General features: G+C 38.4%; 1 protein-coding gene across 7 annotated transcripts; it reads left to right on the plus strand.

The window, feature by feature from the left end:
• The first annotated feature begins 395 nt into the window (after positions 1-395).
• Positions 396-16,976, plus strand: TMEM144 (transmembrane protein 144). Of its 7 annotated transcripts, none has more exons than XM_071743043.1 (12): positions 396-511; positions 4,142-4,338; positions 5,527-5,649; positions 6,075-6,174; positions 6,706-6,786; positions 8,699-8,780; positions 9,980-10,053; positions 10,947-11,065; positions 12,468-12,587; positions 13,053-13,150; positions 15,120-15,173; positions 16,307-16,976. In XM_071743043.1, the coding sequence occupies exons 2-12, from the start codon at positions 4,200-4,202 to the stop codon at positions 16,388-16,390; spliced, it is 1,074 nt and encodes a 357-aa protein (XP_071599144.1). In that variant the 5' UTR covers positions 396-511; positions 4,142-4,199; the 3' UTR covers positions 16,391-16,976. The 7 variants fall into 7 exon arrangements, with proteins under 7 accessions (XP_071599144.1, XP_071599149.1, XP_071599146.1 ...); XM_071743045.1 differs by lacking the exon at positions 396-511 and adding an exon at positions 531-600; XM_071743049.1 differs by lacking the exon at positions 396-511 and adding an exon at positions 905-1,029.
• The last annotated feature ends 381 nt before the right edge of the window (positions 16,977-17,357 follow it).

The following is a 17,357-nucleotide window of genomic DNA, read 5'->3' on the forward strand; positions in this document are numbered from 1 at the left end:
AGGGACACCTTAGGAGCGAGGGGATCCGCGATGTCCCCCTCCTCCCCCCCGGTAGCATTCCTGTCTTCAAGCCGTGCCCAAGGTGCTGGGCACATGCTGCCTACGGAGCACCGGGACGCGGGGCGCTTCGCCTTCCAGGGTAGTACTGGCAAGGCTGCAGCCTGGGAGACGCTGTCTCTTCAGCTGTCGGTTAAGACCGGGGTAGGGCAAGAACGCTTTCATTACGCTGTGTGTGCTTAAATTTAAAACTTCTCCTCGCGTTTTCCCCGCGGCATCCCGGAGGAGCCACCACCGCCCCGCCACACGACTTCGGCCCGCAGCCCGGCCCCGCCGCCGCGCCGTCTGCCGCCCGCGGGGCCTCGGCTGGAGAAGGGGGCGTGGGTCCGCCTCGTCCCCCGCCGGCTCGGCTCCGCTCCTCTCTCGGCCGGGGCAGCGAAGGGGAGGAGACGGGACGCAGCGAGGGGCGGTGCAGGCCCGGGCGCCAGGCCAGAGCGGCGGGGGAGGCCTGAGCGTGAGCGAGGCGGCGGCGGGACTGGGGCGGAGGAGAGGGGGAGGCGAGGACTGAGGCTGCGGCAGGGGGTCCGGGCGAGGGATCAGTCGGTGCGGGCTCATCGCCGGCCGCTTCCCGCCCTGTCGGCGGCGGGACGGGAGCGCTGTAAAAGCTGTCGCGGGGTCCACGCAGGGACGGGGCGCTGGGGAGGGGAAGGTGTCCAGCGGGAGCGCGGCTCTGTCATTTCCTCTCAGGGCGAGCTGCCGAGCAGGCGGGCTGCCCGCCCGGACACCGCTCGCTGTCTGCAGCGGCAGCCCTGGCCCAGGGCCGGGCCTGCCCCGTCTGCCCGCCGCCTCCTCCCTGCTCTGGGGCCTCCCCTGCGGAAGCCCGGGCGTGTCCGGGAGGCGACAGCGGAAGGAACAGCGGTCCGTGTCCCTCTGTCCTTGGTGCGAGGGAGCGATTGCTGAGAATATTGCCCCGGGAACGCCTTTCAGAGGCGTTCATCTCAAGCAAGCGAAGAAATGGTTGTGTGGCAGCGGGTGAGGGGTTGCGATGTTGAGTGAGAACAGCTCCGCTGAGCCAGCTGGGGACTAACAAGTCCCCTAAAATGAGGATGAAAGCATCCACCGGTTATGGCAGCTAGATGAAGGGAGAAGCGTGCAAATAAACAGTGACTGTGACAGGGAGCCTCTAAAAATACCAGTTCAGTTAGCTAAACAGCTTCTTTCTGATCTTGACAGGGTAGGATTTTCCATCTTTTTTTGGAAGATCTGCAGACAGGCTTCTGGATTTGGTCCTGCGGTGACTGTAGCAATGTGCTGCTGCTGCATTGAGCATTGCCGTTTGTTGTGCCTCTGTGCAAAGGAGGAAAATCGTGTCATGTTTTTTAGGAAACAGGGAGAGTACAGAGTGCAACTTTCCAGTGAGGTAAACCAGTGAAGTTAGTAGGATAAGAGCACTATATGCCAGGAAAATTCCATTATATTTCCTCTGTAGCTTGGAAGCTCCAAAGTACCCTTCAGTAAGGGCTACTTAGGTAAAAAAAAAAATAACCCCTAACAAAACAAAAAACAAAAACAAACAAGCAGACTTTAATAACAATGGAATTCCAGTTGTCTCTGCTTGAGTTTCAGATGCAACCAGTATCTTCTTATACCTTAGCAGCTTCAGTGAGTGCTTCTGGGTTGGCATTTGGTATTTTTAAACCTTTAAACCATGTATGCTGGAAGTCAGTCTGGCAACACCTAAGATTATGGAGAAGCAGCTTTTAGTAGACTTGCTAAAACAATCTGATATGCAAGGTATGTGCAAGCAGAAAAATTCAACTCAGTTGTGTGCCTGATCATCATTTGCTCTTGACATTGAATCATAGAATCATAGATTATCTTGGAAGGGACCTCTGGAGGTTATCTAGTTCAAATACCTGCTTAAAGCAGTGCTGTCACCAAAGAGCAGATTGCCCCAGGCCTTGTCTGGTTGAGCTTTCCCTTGAAGGCATTAGTATGGAGTTGAAAATTTGGTCTGAAATTTAGCCAGATTTGGGGCTAAGTGGCCCAAACTGTGGAAAGGTACAGAGTTTTAAACAATCAAAGTGAAGCATACACTTCCTCAGTTAATTGAAGTTACATTTCATTTCTATTTTTGGTGTCATGGTTCTGGATTTCCAGTTGTGCAAAAGGGCTTCCATGTGCACAATATAGAGATTTTTGGAAGATAAAAAGCAAGCAGAAAAGTATATCTATCGCCCCATAGCACACAGAGATTCTCTTAGTAGATTGAAATAAAAGGCTGCTAACTACTTTAAAATTGAAAAGTTCTTAGTATTAACCTGCATAATGACTTTAGTTTTTTAAAGGCTAAGGTACTGAGTCATCGATAGAGATGCAGTTGTAATCAGCTTTATTTCTATGTTCTTAAGAGCATTAAGTTTCATGTACAACCCAGCTCTTGTGCTCTGTCCACTGAATGAATTAAATACACTCAGTGAATCACGTTTGATGGAGTGAAGATAGCTGAGAATTGCCTTTATCATCCTAATGTGTTCTTGTGTCAGTGTTTCTTAGCCCATGGCATCAGTCTTTGAAGAAATCCCAGCATTATTATTTGCACTTCTCAGTGTCTACAGGTCTCAGCAAAAATCATACTGAGAAGAGTCTTAAATAAGGTGAAAACTTCCTGGATGAGCTTATCCTCTAAGTAGGCAAGAAAGGTGAAGAGTAATGGAAAAAAAGATAGTAAGACAAAAGGAAATACTTTTCCCACAGTACACCCAGGGTATGTCTTCTAAATACAGGCCCTTTTTTTTCTGTTTTGTTTTGGTTTTTTTCCCCCAGTGTACTCAAAAATATATTGTCATATTTCAAGTGGAAAAAAATACAGAAACAAAATGTTTTTATTACTTATGGGATTGAACTTTTCAACTGCTAATGCAAATAATTAATTACAGCTGACCCTGATGGCCTAACTGAAGCTGTAGATAAAAGCACAGCCTCAGCAGATGTAGTTCTTCATGTCCTAAGGATTCTAGAGAAGGTAGAGGTAGAAGGTAAAATCAGATGAAAGAATGTGTAGCAGCTCAGCTCTTCCTTTTGTGTGTAGTGTGTAGTCACAGCACCTCTTACAAGCCTTGGCAAGATTTCCACCCATTTCAGCTTCTTTTTTCCATACAGTAGGTAATACAACCTTCACTGGGGAATGTCAAACTGCATTAGGCTGTCATTTGATTCAGTATGAATAGCATTCCTTTGAGAACAGGATTGCATGCATATCTCTTTAAATATGCCCCTTAATACTCACTAAATGTCCTGTTGCCATTTGAATTTAAATTTCCAAACACTTTTCTTCTATATAGTCTTTCACACGTTAAGATTATGTATGCAAAGGTCATGTTTCCTCAGAGCCGTATTTTCTGTCAAATTCTTAATCCATATCAAAAGTGTGTATGTGCTGCTTCTGTTGAGTGTTACCTCAAGATGATGTCCCAGTAAAAAAAAAAATAAAAACAACCAACAAAAAAACAGGGTATTATGGGATGGAAAAAAACCCAAACCTTTGCTTTTTTACTTTAGTTATGTGGAATGAAAGAAACCTGAGAAGCATCTTGTCAGAATAAATGAATCCTTATTCAGATTTCCTATCAGCTAGTGCAATCCCCGTGGTTACTTTATGATCATGTATATATCCCACTGTGGCATCTATAGAATCTTTGTACCATTCCTATCTTCTAAGGCAGTGGGGTTACAAATTGCTATAGCTTCTGCCAATTCAGGCTTTACCTAATCCTGCTTTACATATCCCAGTTTCACCCCACTTTGACTACAAGACTAAGGAACATCTTCCTAAAGCATCAGATCTTCCTATAGACACACAGATTCAAGTCCTCTGAGTTAAAATTCACATCCATGTTGTATGCTTTCAGAAATGCTTTGCTGTGAAGCTTATTATGAAGCACACAGTATTGATTAATTTTTTTTTTTTTTTTTGAGCATCTGTTCCTAAGTTACATTCACATTGTATGGCTGCTTTTCATGGCATTCCACAGTATCATTTATGGGTTTTGAGGGGATTGATAGGTAGGGCTCTTTAAGTTTCAGATTGCTGAACTAGGCTTGTATTATTTAATACTCCACATGTTTAATTCTCTGATTTCAGAATCTGTCAGGACCGGTATCAAAACAACTCCACAAGAAGAGGCACCATCAGAACAAAGATGAACACTGGGAAAGCTTACAGTACCTTTAACAGCAGCGATGGAACAGATCTAGCTATTGGCTTTACCTCTTCCACAGTAGCTGTCCTTTTATTTGGGACAAACCTAGTGCCTGTTAAGAAATTTGATACTGGCGATGGTAAACTTAACTTTCATTCTTTTGTTGGTTTTGGTATTTTTGCTAATAGGAATACTATTTACCAGCAAACATGAGAATTTCTGTGGCCAGAGTTATAAATATCATCACAGCCTTCATACATAGGGCATGTTTTTAATTTTCTTTTCTATTGTTAGGGTAAAAAGCAGTAATGTGTTGGTTCAGGATGTGGCAAAACTTAAGAAGAGTCTTTTTGTGTGTTTTTGTGAACTTTTAACAGTAGTGATGTGCATTTCACAAGCATTTCACAGTGGGAAGTGAAATGCCCTTTTTTTCCACCCTTTTGGGGAGTCTCAAATGCATACAGTAAATGCCTGCTGTAAAAGTTCTTAGACTTTGGAGTATAATTATCCTTTCAGTTATGAATCTAACATAAAACCAATCAAAAATTCAAATTCTCATACTTTTGTGACTTGTTAAGAGTCAATATCTTCTGTTTCTTCATTGGAATTTTATCATTTCACTGTGCTAGATTCAGGATGTATTTGCAGTTATCTGAAGTATAGTTAATTACCAGATCCCTAGATGCATAAATCTGCCATTTTATTACTGCAATAGTAGTGTCTGCATTGCAGAATAGATATAACCCCTCTTTCTTCTTTGTTCCAAATGAACTTTATCCTAACAAGACAAGGCTAGACTGTCAACTGAAAGTCTTAGCTCAGTTAACATAAAGTTAACTCCTCTGCCTAGTTGACCTTCGGAGAGCCTCAAAGGTAGAAGAGATCTGCCCTAAATTTTTATCATTGTCAGTGTCCTGGATTGATTAATGGAAAAGCTTGAGCCCTGAGCTTTGAAGTTCTGTCTTGTGCAGTCATCTGTGTCAGCTGCTGCTAGGATGGTGGGAGAAAACTGCAGGAACTGAATATCCTCTTTGTAAGAAGCCTGTTAGAATTTTCATGTGTTTGAGAATCAGGGCTTGTGTTAACTGCCCAGCAAAGGTTCTTTTACAGCTGTGTTCATACAAAGAGTGCATGGTAAGGAAGAGGTTGACAAAATTCTTATAAGAGGTATCTGGAGTGCATTTTTTAATGTATTGTGGCTCCCTGAAATTCACAAAGGAGATTGCCACCTTTAACTTTTTTCTGTACTATTTTATATAAAACACAGTAAGTTACACATGCAGTATTGTACAAGTTCTTTAGTGTGTGCACTTGGATTCTTCCACAGGCATGTTCTTCCAGTGGGTCCTCTGTGCCTCTGTATGGATTGTTTCTTTGGTGGTCAATTTAATCCAGAATTGCCCCCGGTTTTGGCCTCTGGCCATGGTTGGGGGTTTTGTGTGGGCAACAGGTAAGGATAAAGAGGTTTTGTTTCTTGAAACACAAAGTAATTCTAACTCTTCATGAAATAAATACTGAGTAAAAGTTTCCTAAAGAGAAGGTGGTAGCTGCTTCGCTTTTTAAAATCTTGGCATTAATGGAGCAATTGCTTATAAGCAATTATATAGAAAACTTTATTTTGCTTATTTTATAAGCAGCAAATTCATAACAAAAATAAATTTTGTAGTCGTGTTTAGGAAAATTCTGTATTTAATATGTTTATTTTAAAAAACCACAAAAACAACAACAAAACCCCAAGAACCCCTATCTCCTACCACATTGTAGTGGCCATAAATGTCTTTGCCTTCTGAACAATTACAGCATTTAAACTAAATATATGCAAGATCACAGTCTGTTTTTAAACTGATTCTAACTTTGGTGGTTTTTGTATTTCAGGCAATATTACAGTTGTCCCTATTGTTAAAACTATTGGCTTGGCTCTTGGTCTTTTGATATGGGCTTCTTTTAATTTGCTAACGGGGTGGGCAAGTTCAAGGTGAGTGCTTTTAAGTATTCAGTCATACAGAATTAATGTTCCCAGGTCTTCATTGATGACTGCAAGGAAATCACTGTCACCAATAAACAGGACTTGTAATATATATAAGATTTTTTATCTCTCTCAATGAAAATTACTCAGGTTAATTATTTTATCTTTTGGAGTTTACTCTGACTCAATAGGAAGAATGCCCAGTGATGTTCCTTAACATAACTGAGTGAATAAATAATGTATTTGTTAATGTAAAACTAGTATGCTGTTTGTATTTTTTCTTCTACAGCATGGGCTAATAAAATAATTTAAATTAACTTCCTTTTTTGAATACCCAGATTAAAAATACTGTGCACATTAAATCAGTTTAAAGACTATTTTTGTAAAACAGACATAGCAAGCCAACTGAAGCTGTTCCAATATGGCAAATACAAACTTCAGTAGAATTATTTTCAAGGGTAAAAATTTCCAGTACTGGGTTATAATTTAACTGTTTGCATGTAGTCAGTGCAACTAAGTGAAACTGGTTAAATATTCCAGGTTTGGTTGGTTTGGACTTGACCCAGAAGAGGTATCAAGACCAACCTTAAATTCAGTTGGAGCTGGACTTTCAGTACTAAGGTAAAAAATTATTCTTATAAGAATTTTCTCTAATGTAAAATATGTATTTAATAACCACTGGGACAATTGAATTAGTAGGCAAATGTATTGTAGGTTTTTTTGCAAATTGATTTACTGCAGAATTCATGAGCTAGCCATACCTATTTGGTCAGTGTTGTATTTCAGAATAGAAACATGTGACATCCAGTACTGTGGTGAAATGGTAATTCATCAATACAGAAATACATGTTAATTGTGATAGCATGTTCCAGGCAAAGCAGTGGTGCTCTGATTGTCTCTCTAGCTAGGTTATTATAATGGGTCACTTTCCTTAAATTATGTGAGGGAGGAAAAACTGACCAAAAACTGGTGAAAAAAACCTCTGTGATATTTCTGGTCTGACTTAAGTCAGGGGCTTCCTGTCAAGTGTATAATACTCTGCAGGACTCTGTCCTGCATCCTTTGCAGGCCATGAAAAGCCAGAGGCTTCCATTGCCCCTTGTCCTTAACAGCTCCCTGTCTTGTAAATTTTAAGCCACACTTAAGACTTGCAAACAGTGGCTCCCCTGGGGATCTTCAGAAGTAATTCTACTCTTATTTTTTGTGTTAATGTTTGTACGTGTGCACCTTTTGGCCCAAATGCAGAGGAAAAGAGGGGTTTATTATACAGCAATGTTCTTGTTGTCCAACTTGGTGCCCAGGACTGTTTTTCTAGGAAAATAACAGTGGCCTTAAATCCCAGGGGCAGTAGGCTTGCTCTAGGTGTGCTAAGCAGCAGATGCATGGGATGCCTCTGAGATGAAAGACGGGCGTTAAGAACATGGAAATGATGGCTCTATTCTTGGTTTCAGGAGAGACTATCAGGAGAGACCTGCTGCCTGAAATTAATTGGTTTCCACTCTTCTAAGAGTCCATAGCTTTGTAGCATGTGATTTTATGAGGTACTCACAAAATGGTAGCAGTACTGCTACTCCTGCCTGATGAATTTGTTCAGCTCACCACCTGCTTCCTGCCTGTTTCTGAGATACCGTGCAGAAGTCATTAGCAGGGGAAAAGATCCTGACTAAACATGTTTTCCTGGCAAGCTGAACAAAGCCAGTGTATGTTGCACTGAAGGGCTCAGAAGCCTGTATTTCATTTTAGCTTCCTGTGTGGAACCTGTACAGGTTTGTCTGGTCCCCCTGGAGGAAACTGACATGCTTTTTATCTATCTTTATTCCTTCAGTAGGAGATGAATCAGTCTTCACACTGAGACCTTGTGTTTACAGAAGGAGTTATGAGAAGGAATTCCTAAATCGTTAAAATATCTTTTCTAAAAATAAGCAAATCCTGCCAGTTCTGATTACCTGTATTTACTTGGTCTCCTGGAGCTGGGGATACAAGTAATAATGTTACTGTTTCTTCGTTTTTTTCACCTAGTGCACTGGAGTGCAACTGATCAACACCCCTTCTCCTTCCAGATATGCATGAGGTCCCGAAGGATCAGTATTGCCTCATTCACATATGATAGAAGACCAAAACCTAACTTTTTCATTGAGCACAGAGCCAATTCTGCACAGGTTTCAGCTGTTAATTTAGAATTTTCATGCAGATGCTTCATTGTATGTGTGGTTTAGTACAAAAGGGCACTGTTAACTTACACAGCTGTTGTTGATATGTGGTTGTAACTACTCACTGTAGAAAGGAGACATCTCAATTCCAGTGTGTGGAAGAGGTAGCTGTAAAGTGAAACAAGTGCTAACTTACTTACTTACTTACTTAAGTAGTTTGTTAAAACTGTTAAAAGCAATTGCATGTTTAAAATATATAGAAGTGGCACTAGAGCAATCATGAAAATGGTGTAATATGCCTCCAAATATAATTTTTATCTCTGAAGACTGTATGTCCTTATGAACTGAAATGATACTTATTGGTGTTTCTTTCCTCTTCTGAGTGCTGTCATATTTCTTTTTATAAAAACCGAAGTTCAGAGTTCTCCAGCTTCATTAGAAAGCACACCTTTACTAAGAGAAACTGTAAGTAATCTACAGTTGTTTTATTAAAGCAGTAAAAGTATATAGCCATTTATAAACAAAAAAAATTGCTTAATGTTAACAGAGCTGCTACAATTTATGGCAGACTATGTAAAACTATGTAAATATACGTCAATTGTATTTATTTTATGAATCTTGTATATACAGTCAAATGTGAGCAACAAGTTTTTCCAAGTGTTCTTCCCCTATTGTCAGCTTTAAATGGCTTAGAAGTGCTTTTTCATTATGACAGAGGTTATTTAAAAGACAGAACGTGTTACCTTCCTGTTCTGAGAAGAGAAAGCAATTTTTATTAAAACCTGACTATAAAACTGCAATGGTGCTTAGATGAAAGGCAGCAGTGTATAATTCCTATCCACCAGATTTTTGCCATAAAGCCAGGAGACTGGCAAGAGTTACTGATTCTCAGCATCAGCTGTGGCACAAGTTGGAAGCCAAGGAGGTCTGCAAAACTGACTGCTGCTCCTTTGGGACTCCAAAGTAGGCAACAGCTGGAGGGAAATAGGGTCCTACTACCAGTGTACCTTACACTTGTAGGTCAGTGATGCATCAGAATTCAGGTGCTACCTGAGCAGAGAGCCCTGCAGAGTTTCCTAGCTGTGCTCAGTGCTCCCAAGAGATTCCAGTCTACCAGAGCAAATTGCAGAAGACAGTCTGATTGTAGGATTAGAATAAAAGAGCACTACAACTTCTGTGCTGCAGACAGAGGGTTTAATTTCCCTGTTTGCAAATAATCTTAATATTCCAATAGGAATACCAGAGCTACCAACAAAAGGCAAAACAACATTATAAATAAAACCTTTATGTTAAATTCATCAAATGTTATATTCATCAAATTTAAGGAAGGATGAGTTTTGAAAGTCCTGTCTGCCTGCAAGCAGATTTAAAAAAAATACTAGTGAATAAACTATTATTATTCACTATTATTTTAAGTGGTGCACTTAAAATCTGCATCCAAATGCGTATCTGTGAATTTTGTGGTAGGTAGCTCCAATTGCTAGTTTTATTTTTAAAATATTTTTTTTTTCTTTTCAGTATTTCTGTAAATTCCTTTTGTTTCTCCTTCCATTTTAGTTTTATTTTTTTAGAAGAAAACTATCCTTTTTAATACAGTATTTGTGATTTTTAAACAAAAACCTAAAATAACTAGTAAACTTGAGTGAAAACTCTTTGTTTTTTAGTCTATTAATGTTTCTGAAGATATTGCTGATGACTTATGGGTGAACAGACTTTCTCCAGGGAAAAAGAGACTCATGTAAGTTATTAACAGTTCTTTTACAGGTAGGGGCCAAGCAGCCAGAGAAAGTAGTTGAACACAATATAGGAATAGAATTCATGTCCTGTGGTTTTCCTAGGACAGTCATGCATTTATAAACAGCAGTTGTTAAGGTGCTAGTATAGTATGCATATCTGTATATAAATAACTGCTCAACTAATTAGATTATTTCCTTACAGCATTCAATGTGCTTTACCTTACCAATTAGATATTGGCTACTGCTGCTAAAGGATAACATTTGGAAAGTAAATAGCAATAACAAGTAATTACAGAGCTGTTTTTTTGTTACCTGGTTGCTTAGCAGTCTGGCATAGCAGGAGCCTGTGTTAATAGCATGCTTACAGGGGTGAATTCCAAGTGAATACATCTGGAGAAGGCATAGCAGCATGGTAAGGAAACAAAGAAGTGCTCCAAGGTGGTGCAAGCATCAGCTAAAGGGGCCAGTGTGGGGAGTGGATCCAGTCAAGAACACAATGATTTGGAGGCAGAGAAGGGAACCAAGGAGGCAATGAACACATGAATAGTTAAAGAATATGCAGACTGCAGCAGTGAAGCTGAGACTGAGAGCACTTTAACTAGCTCTGCTTTTGGGAAATCCTAGTTAACTCATGTCTTAATCTAGACTGCAGGCTCTTGGGGCAGGGATTGTCTGTGTCACTTGGCCACAAAGTATAGGAAAACTAAGTTACTGAGTTGAAGCATTTCTACACTAAAAATAAAAACGTGCTAAAATGTGTTGGTTTTGTAGTGTTGCAAGTAATTTTCCTGTGATATGCAGTCTTGAACTGTGATACTAGGCTTGTCTTCAGTGTCTTGTTTACTTCCCTAATTAATCCTAGGTTATCTTCCCTGCTTTTCCTTTCTTTTTAAAGAGGATGTAGCCTGGCTGTAGTAGCTGGAATACTATATGGCTCCAGTTTTGTACCGGTACTCTATATCAAGGATCATGGAAGAAGAAATGAAACTATATATGCAGGAGCAAGTCAATTTGGTAAAGGCTAATAAGTCACTTCTACTTTATTTTATCAGTATATTGTGGTCTCCTGCTTTTGTAAAGGCATAAAGTGAAATTCCTGATATGCCTGGGAATATACCGTGACAGCTTGTCAGTTCTGCACCATGTTATGTATTGTCATAATCATACAGTACCACCACTCTCTTTGTCCCAGAGGTGAATTACACCACTAAAAGAACAATGAGAAACACCTCAGGATACTACATCATTGTATTTCATGTTTTGGGACACAGATAGCACTCTAAAAATACAGAGTTCATGTACCTGGCACATGAAGTAAACAAAGGAGACTCCATTTGAACACGAGAGAAAAATTTTTCACCATGAGGACAGTCAGACAATTGGGATGCCCACCCAGAGGAAGTGGTGGATTCCTTCCTTAAAACTTTGGAAAGTTTTAAGTCTCAGCATAACAGGGTGCTGAGGTTTCTCACATAGGCAATAATATAAGAAGGGTTAGAGCTGATGATCCCTGCTGTCCCTTCCCAGCTGACACCCTGTGATTCTACGAAGGGCACAAGCTGTACCAATTGCCAAATTAATACATCACTAAAGGAAAGAGAACATTCATATTTGATGAGCACAAAAGATACATAACAACATAAGTAATTAAATTAAATTAATTCAGTTTCTGAATTGGAGATCTTTTAAAATAAGCCTAATCACCAGTTTTAAACATTTCCCAGAAACATTTTCCTAAAGATTTAGTGTACAGTTGTATCAGCAGCAGCAGTTTAAGAGCAAAGTATTGCTGAAACTGCATGGTGTTGCCATTAAGAAATTATGCCCCGTGCAATTTATCTTCAGTATTGCAACTTACATATTCCTCAGCTAGACAAAACAGATAGTATAATTACTACAGTGGCCTTTCCTGTTGAGGATATACAACTCCAAAGAGAGAGAGATCACCTTGCTACATACTTCTGCTTTACCATGTTGGAAATGCTCTCATCAGCACATACCAAGTCCATAAAGGATTTATTATTTTTAATTATTATAGTGATCAGAATTGCAGTACACTCTTTAAGATCTCTGTGCTGGTTTTTTAGCCTCACCTGAGGATTTTCTTAAATTTTTAATAAAGTAATTCAGTAGTTTGACAAATAGGGTTCCAAACAGAGCAATTAACAGAAATGTAAAACAGCTTGTGATAAATGCTAGGGTCAGCTCAGGAGTTAGTTAATTTTTAATAGGTGTGTGATTGACCAAATCTATTCCCAGTCAGACTGACAGCTGTGTTTGTCACAATCACAGTTGAATTTGAGTTGCTGGCAGGAGCACCTTATGTATGTTTTTCATATGTCAATACAACCAGTGCTTAGTTAAAATTAGTAACTGATGTTTGAGACTAATAGAATTTTTTTAATTTCTCTTTCAGATTTAGATTACGTTTTTGCACACTTCAGTGGAATATTTCTTACAAGTACTGTCTACTTTTTGATCTACTGTGCAGTCCGGAAAAACAAACCTAGTGTTTATCCCCAAGCCATATTGCCAGGTATGACTGTTTTCTAAATTAGCAGTTAATTTCAGTTACTTCTGAGCATTTTGCAGTGCTTAGTTCTAGTTGTGTGTTGAAATTGTAGTTTGCCTTTCAAATCTCTTCATTTGACTTTTTGGCTTTTTTGAAAGATTGCTCCTATTAGGGTAATTAACTGAGGTTAAGAAACATTGATAAATTTTGCTCTGATTTCAGATTAGGTGACATTGCATATGATGACTTTTCAAAAACTCACTGACATAGTGGAGAGTACATTGCACAGAAAATAGTGAGCTTCAATTAATTTTCTATTTCAGTTGGAGTAGCTGATTTATCCCTTGAGCTTTAGTTTAAATTATCAGAGCCATCTTGTTAAAGTAGTTAATGTACCCAAATGCATATATACAGTTTGTCTATAAATGTTCCACAAATTGCTGTCTTTAGCTTGCTGTACATGGTTTTTCTGTGGATTTATTTTTCTAGGATTTGTTTCTGGTGTGCTTTGGGCAATAGCCAACTGCTGCTGGTTCATGGCCAATCATTATCTCAGTGCTGTGGTCAGCTTTCCAATAATTACTACAGTAAGTATATAAAAATAATTTTTGTCACTAGAATTAAAAGGGAAGCCTTTTTCCCCCCTCATTTTTAGAATTAAGAATAAATGTCTAGAGCATTTTAATTAAGACTGTACATTCCCTTTTTGGCTTGTTTGTGCTAGCCTTTGATTTTTTAGGAACATACATGACTGTGACAAGCACAATCTTTGTCAGTGCCAAGCATAAAAAATACCAGAAATGAAAATGAGTCTTCAGGTTGTGTGAAAGCCAGAGCTCTGTCTCAATATGAAATAGTAAATTAAAGTGATTAAAAGAAGGAGCTTATTACACTTTCATCCCCACAAGTATGTTTTGTTTTGCATGCTTTTATTTGTGATTTTTTAACCTCTAGCAGACATTTTTCTTAGTTAAGTCAGGTGTTTTTTTCTTTCACAGTTCCTGAACACACAGAACAGATTTATGTATTGCTGAAAGAAATGTTGTTATGCAAATGATGGAAAATTGTGTTAGCCTGTTTTATGTGGCTTAGTCCCATTTATGATACTGTACCTTTAAAGCACTCTTAATTACCAGAAGCTGCATAAATTCCATCACTAGGTAAAAATAAACTTTGCCTTTAGTCTCTTGCCAGTCTATGAGATGGTGCTGCAGAGGTGGATAACTTCTAATAAATGGGAGTTTGTAAATACCAAAACCAGAGTTTTGCTGAACAGCTGTATTTTCGAAGCAAACTAATGGAACAACATCATAGGGATTAAGCTTTGCCTCAAGATGCAATAAATCAGAATATACTCTGCAGTATGCAATGAGAGTAAAGACTTGGGATCATTCTAATTAAAAGTTGAAGGATTAATGGAAAGCAGCTTTAGTAACTTAGTTATCAGCATGCCTAAAGGGAAGGATATAAAATCACAAAATGAAAAATGTAAGGAGAGCATTTATGAGAAACTGGACCACAGTTTTGAAACTACTGCTGTACTTGATCCTAGAGAGAATTCATCACATCCCTGTAACAATTTATTTCATTTTTGAATGCATTCCTTTCAATGAATACATCATCAAGAAAGTAAAGCAACACCTTAGCTATTATTTGGGTAACAGTTGGTAATTTCCCTAGGAAGCAGCACCCACAAAGACATTCAGTCTGAGTCACTGCTTCCTGCTGGCCCAAATCTGTGTCCTATCAGCTGTACTGAGGATGGAGGGAGGAAGATCACTGTCCAAACAGCTGTCAAGTTTCAGAGAGCAGTGCTAGTGGAAAGCATTAACAGAGATTGTTTTCACTTCATATTCAGATAATATTTTCTCATCAGTCGTGAAAATTCAGATCAGTGCTTCCCTGGGGGAAAACTGAATTACAGGGAGTGCCTGGAAATTATCATTGCGAATCACTGTTTGCCGTTAGGAAATCTGCACAACATCCCAGATTATCAGTAGTCTTCCTAGCATGTCTGTCTTGCTGGCTTTGTGCTTTGTCCAGATGCTTGCTATAGAAGAAATATATTTATGTTCTAGTCTCTTGATATCATACCGAGTGATAAAATTAAATTTTGTCCAACTAGTTAGTCATGTTATTAAAGGAAATGTTAGGAATATCCACGGTAGCTGTCAATAAATGTGAATGGTCTTTTGAAGTGTGGCAACATCATAAACTCTAGTTTGGACTAAAGTGAGGCATATTTTGTGAAGCTTACCAGAAGAATACATAACTGCCAGTGCAGACTCCACAGTGTAAATTAGAAAAAATGTCCCTTGTCTGAAAAAAAAAGACAAACACTCTTGACTCTTTAGCCCTTCTTTAAGATTTTATTGTGTTTTACTTGGTAAAGATTTCAGTGATGTTTTTGCTTTTGCCTATGAGTGCTGTAATTATACAGAATGGAAAGGCCTAAATTAGTTATCCAGACAAAATTCGGCTGCCCTAAGAACAATAATGATAAAATGGTACATTTGAATGAAATGGTGTAATGTACAAATGAATCTTACTCCTTAGGGTCCTGGCCTGATTGCTGCAATGTGGGGAGTCCTTGTATTTAAAGAAATAAAGGTAATCTTATTAGGTTTCTTACCTAGTCTGTCTCTAGCTTGAGGTACAGCAGAACTTGGTATACAGCTGTACCTCTTAGATTTCTCCTCCTTACAAGTATTGTATTATGAAGATGAAAGTCATATAATGCAATACTAAGTTTTCTGAGCAAAATGAAGAATTGTGAGCAATTTTAACAGGAATGAAGGTTTGAGTTCTGTATGAGCATCTAACTGTATGAGCAGCAGTGTAGTAGTAAATTAAGACTGTAGCAGGGCCAGGAGGGAGGAGGATACCAAGCACAACCAGAGAACATCTTCATTTCATCCAGTTCTGTCAGTGGGGGCAGCAGAATGAGCAGTTGTCTGAGTAGTGACACAGTCAAGCAGATTAGACTTCTAATGTAAGATTTACCCAAGAACCAAAAAATGAGATGGAGGTTAATTGACCTTCTTAATTATAATGTAATGGAGAGGTCCCAAACTGGTATGGTAATGATTGCCTTGAACAGGCTAAGTTAGTCTACTGGATGTTGACATATATGGCAGAAATTCTTTTTCTAGTGGCATTTGACACACTGAACACTAGAAGCATAAGCCTCAAGTTCCCTTAGCTCATCTCTCCAAGATCAATAGGTACTGAATTTGCCATTAGAGATCATCTTTCCCAATATTTTTGATGACTATGTAAAATATGTTTGCATCAGAAAACAGTTCTTTCTCTCTCTCCTACTGCAGGTTAATGTTGCTCCACACTAGAATACCATCATGTTCATAATCCAAAATATTGACTCACCAAATCTTTTGTCCTTTTCACACATTTCTAGAATAGTCTCTACCTAAGTGCTTACTACTTAAAAATTACCTGAAAATAGACAATGACATTTAAATATACTTTTAAAAAATGCTAAATCAATTTTGTGAGCATTTTAATAAACGTATGGCATCATAGATTGTGTCTATTTTGTGTCTGTTTTGAGCAGAAAATATGTTACTAGCATATGAAATTAAATAGTATCAAATTTACCTGTTTCAGGTAATGGATTTTTTTTTTTTCAGTGAAAAAAAAAAAACCTACTCCTTGATAATTTTTTTTTTCAGTGGGTCTGTATGACAATATGATATTTTTCTTTTTCTCTCCTTTTGGCTATCCAGGGACTGAAAAACTACTTATTACTCTCACTAGCGTTTTGTGTCATTATTGCTGGATCACTCTCCACGGCTTTTTCTAAAGTTTGAAAGGATCTTCTCGACCAGTAGATGGTGCTACGGTTCAATACAGTCAGAAATACAGTATAGGTATATCACAGTATATAATAATTTTTTTAAAACATATGTCCAACATTTTCCCCAACTTGCTTCAGGCAAGTGAAAATGAAAAACTTTGCTAAATGTTCCCATTTGTCATGAAAGAAAATCTGGAAATGTTTGTTTCTGCCTTTATTAGAACAATAAGAATGTAAAAGGATTTTATTAAATAAAGCTAAATGATTTTATAGTTACTCATTATTTCTTCCTGATACTAAACTTCATGTCATCATAAATTGGAATTCACTGTTGTGAGGGTGGATAAAGGGATTTTAATTCTTATTCTGTAATACTGTATGCATTTGCAAGCTGATTTGTTTTATTAACATTGTTTTACTGACTTGAACATTAAATGTCTCTTGGAATATTCTGTATGGAACTGATACACATGAATATGTGAAGCATTTTTTATTTAGAAGCATTATGCTTCAAAGTAATCTGTTTACATAAAAATACTAGCTTCCAAACAATTCAGAATTTTAATGGAAATAATTGAATAAAAGCTGATGTAAAATAATTTACTTGTGTTTTCTGATAAACTGTTTATTTGCAAGAATATTGTGTAGAAGTCTTGACCAGGATATTAATGGTTGGGGAAAGTTGGGGTTGTTTGTTCTGTGGAACTTTGCAAGTAAAGATTACATTTATCTGACTTGTGGTGTTGCAGTATGAGCTAACTATGTAGTTCAAAGTTTGTTTCCATGTAACTTTTGAATACATACATTTTTTGAATACTTACTTTTTTCTGTGTAGAATCTTCAAATCTTTAAAGTTATATTTGTCAATGTTTATTAACTGAAGTGTCATGCTAAAACTACCTAATCATTGTTCTACCCAAAGCAGTGTCTTCTATATGTAAATCATTTCTGACAGTTGCTGACTAATTTGTTTCTTTTAA

Source organism: Heliangelus exortis, chromosome 4, assembly GCF_036169615.1.
Source record: "Heliangelus exortis chromosome 4, bHelExo1.hap1, whole genome shotgun sequence".
Taxonomy (NCBI): Eukaryota; Metazoa; Chordata; class Aves; order Apodiformes; family Trochilidae; genus Heliangelus; species Heliangelus exortis.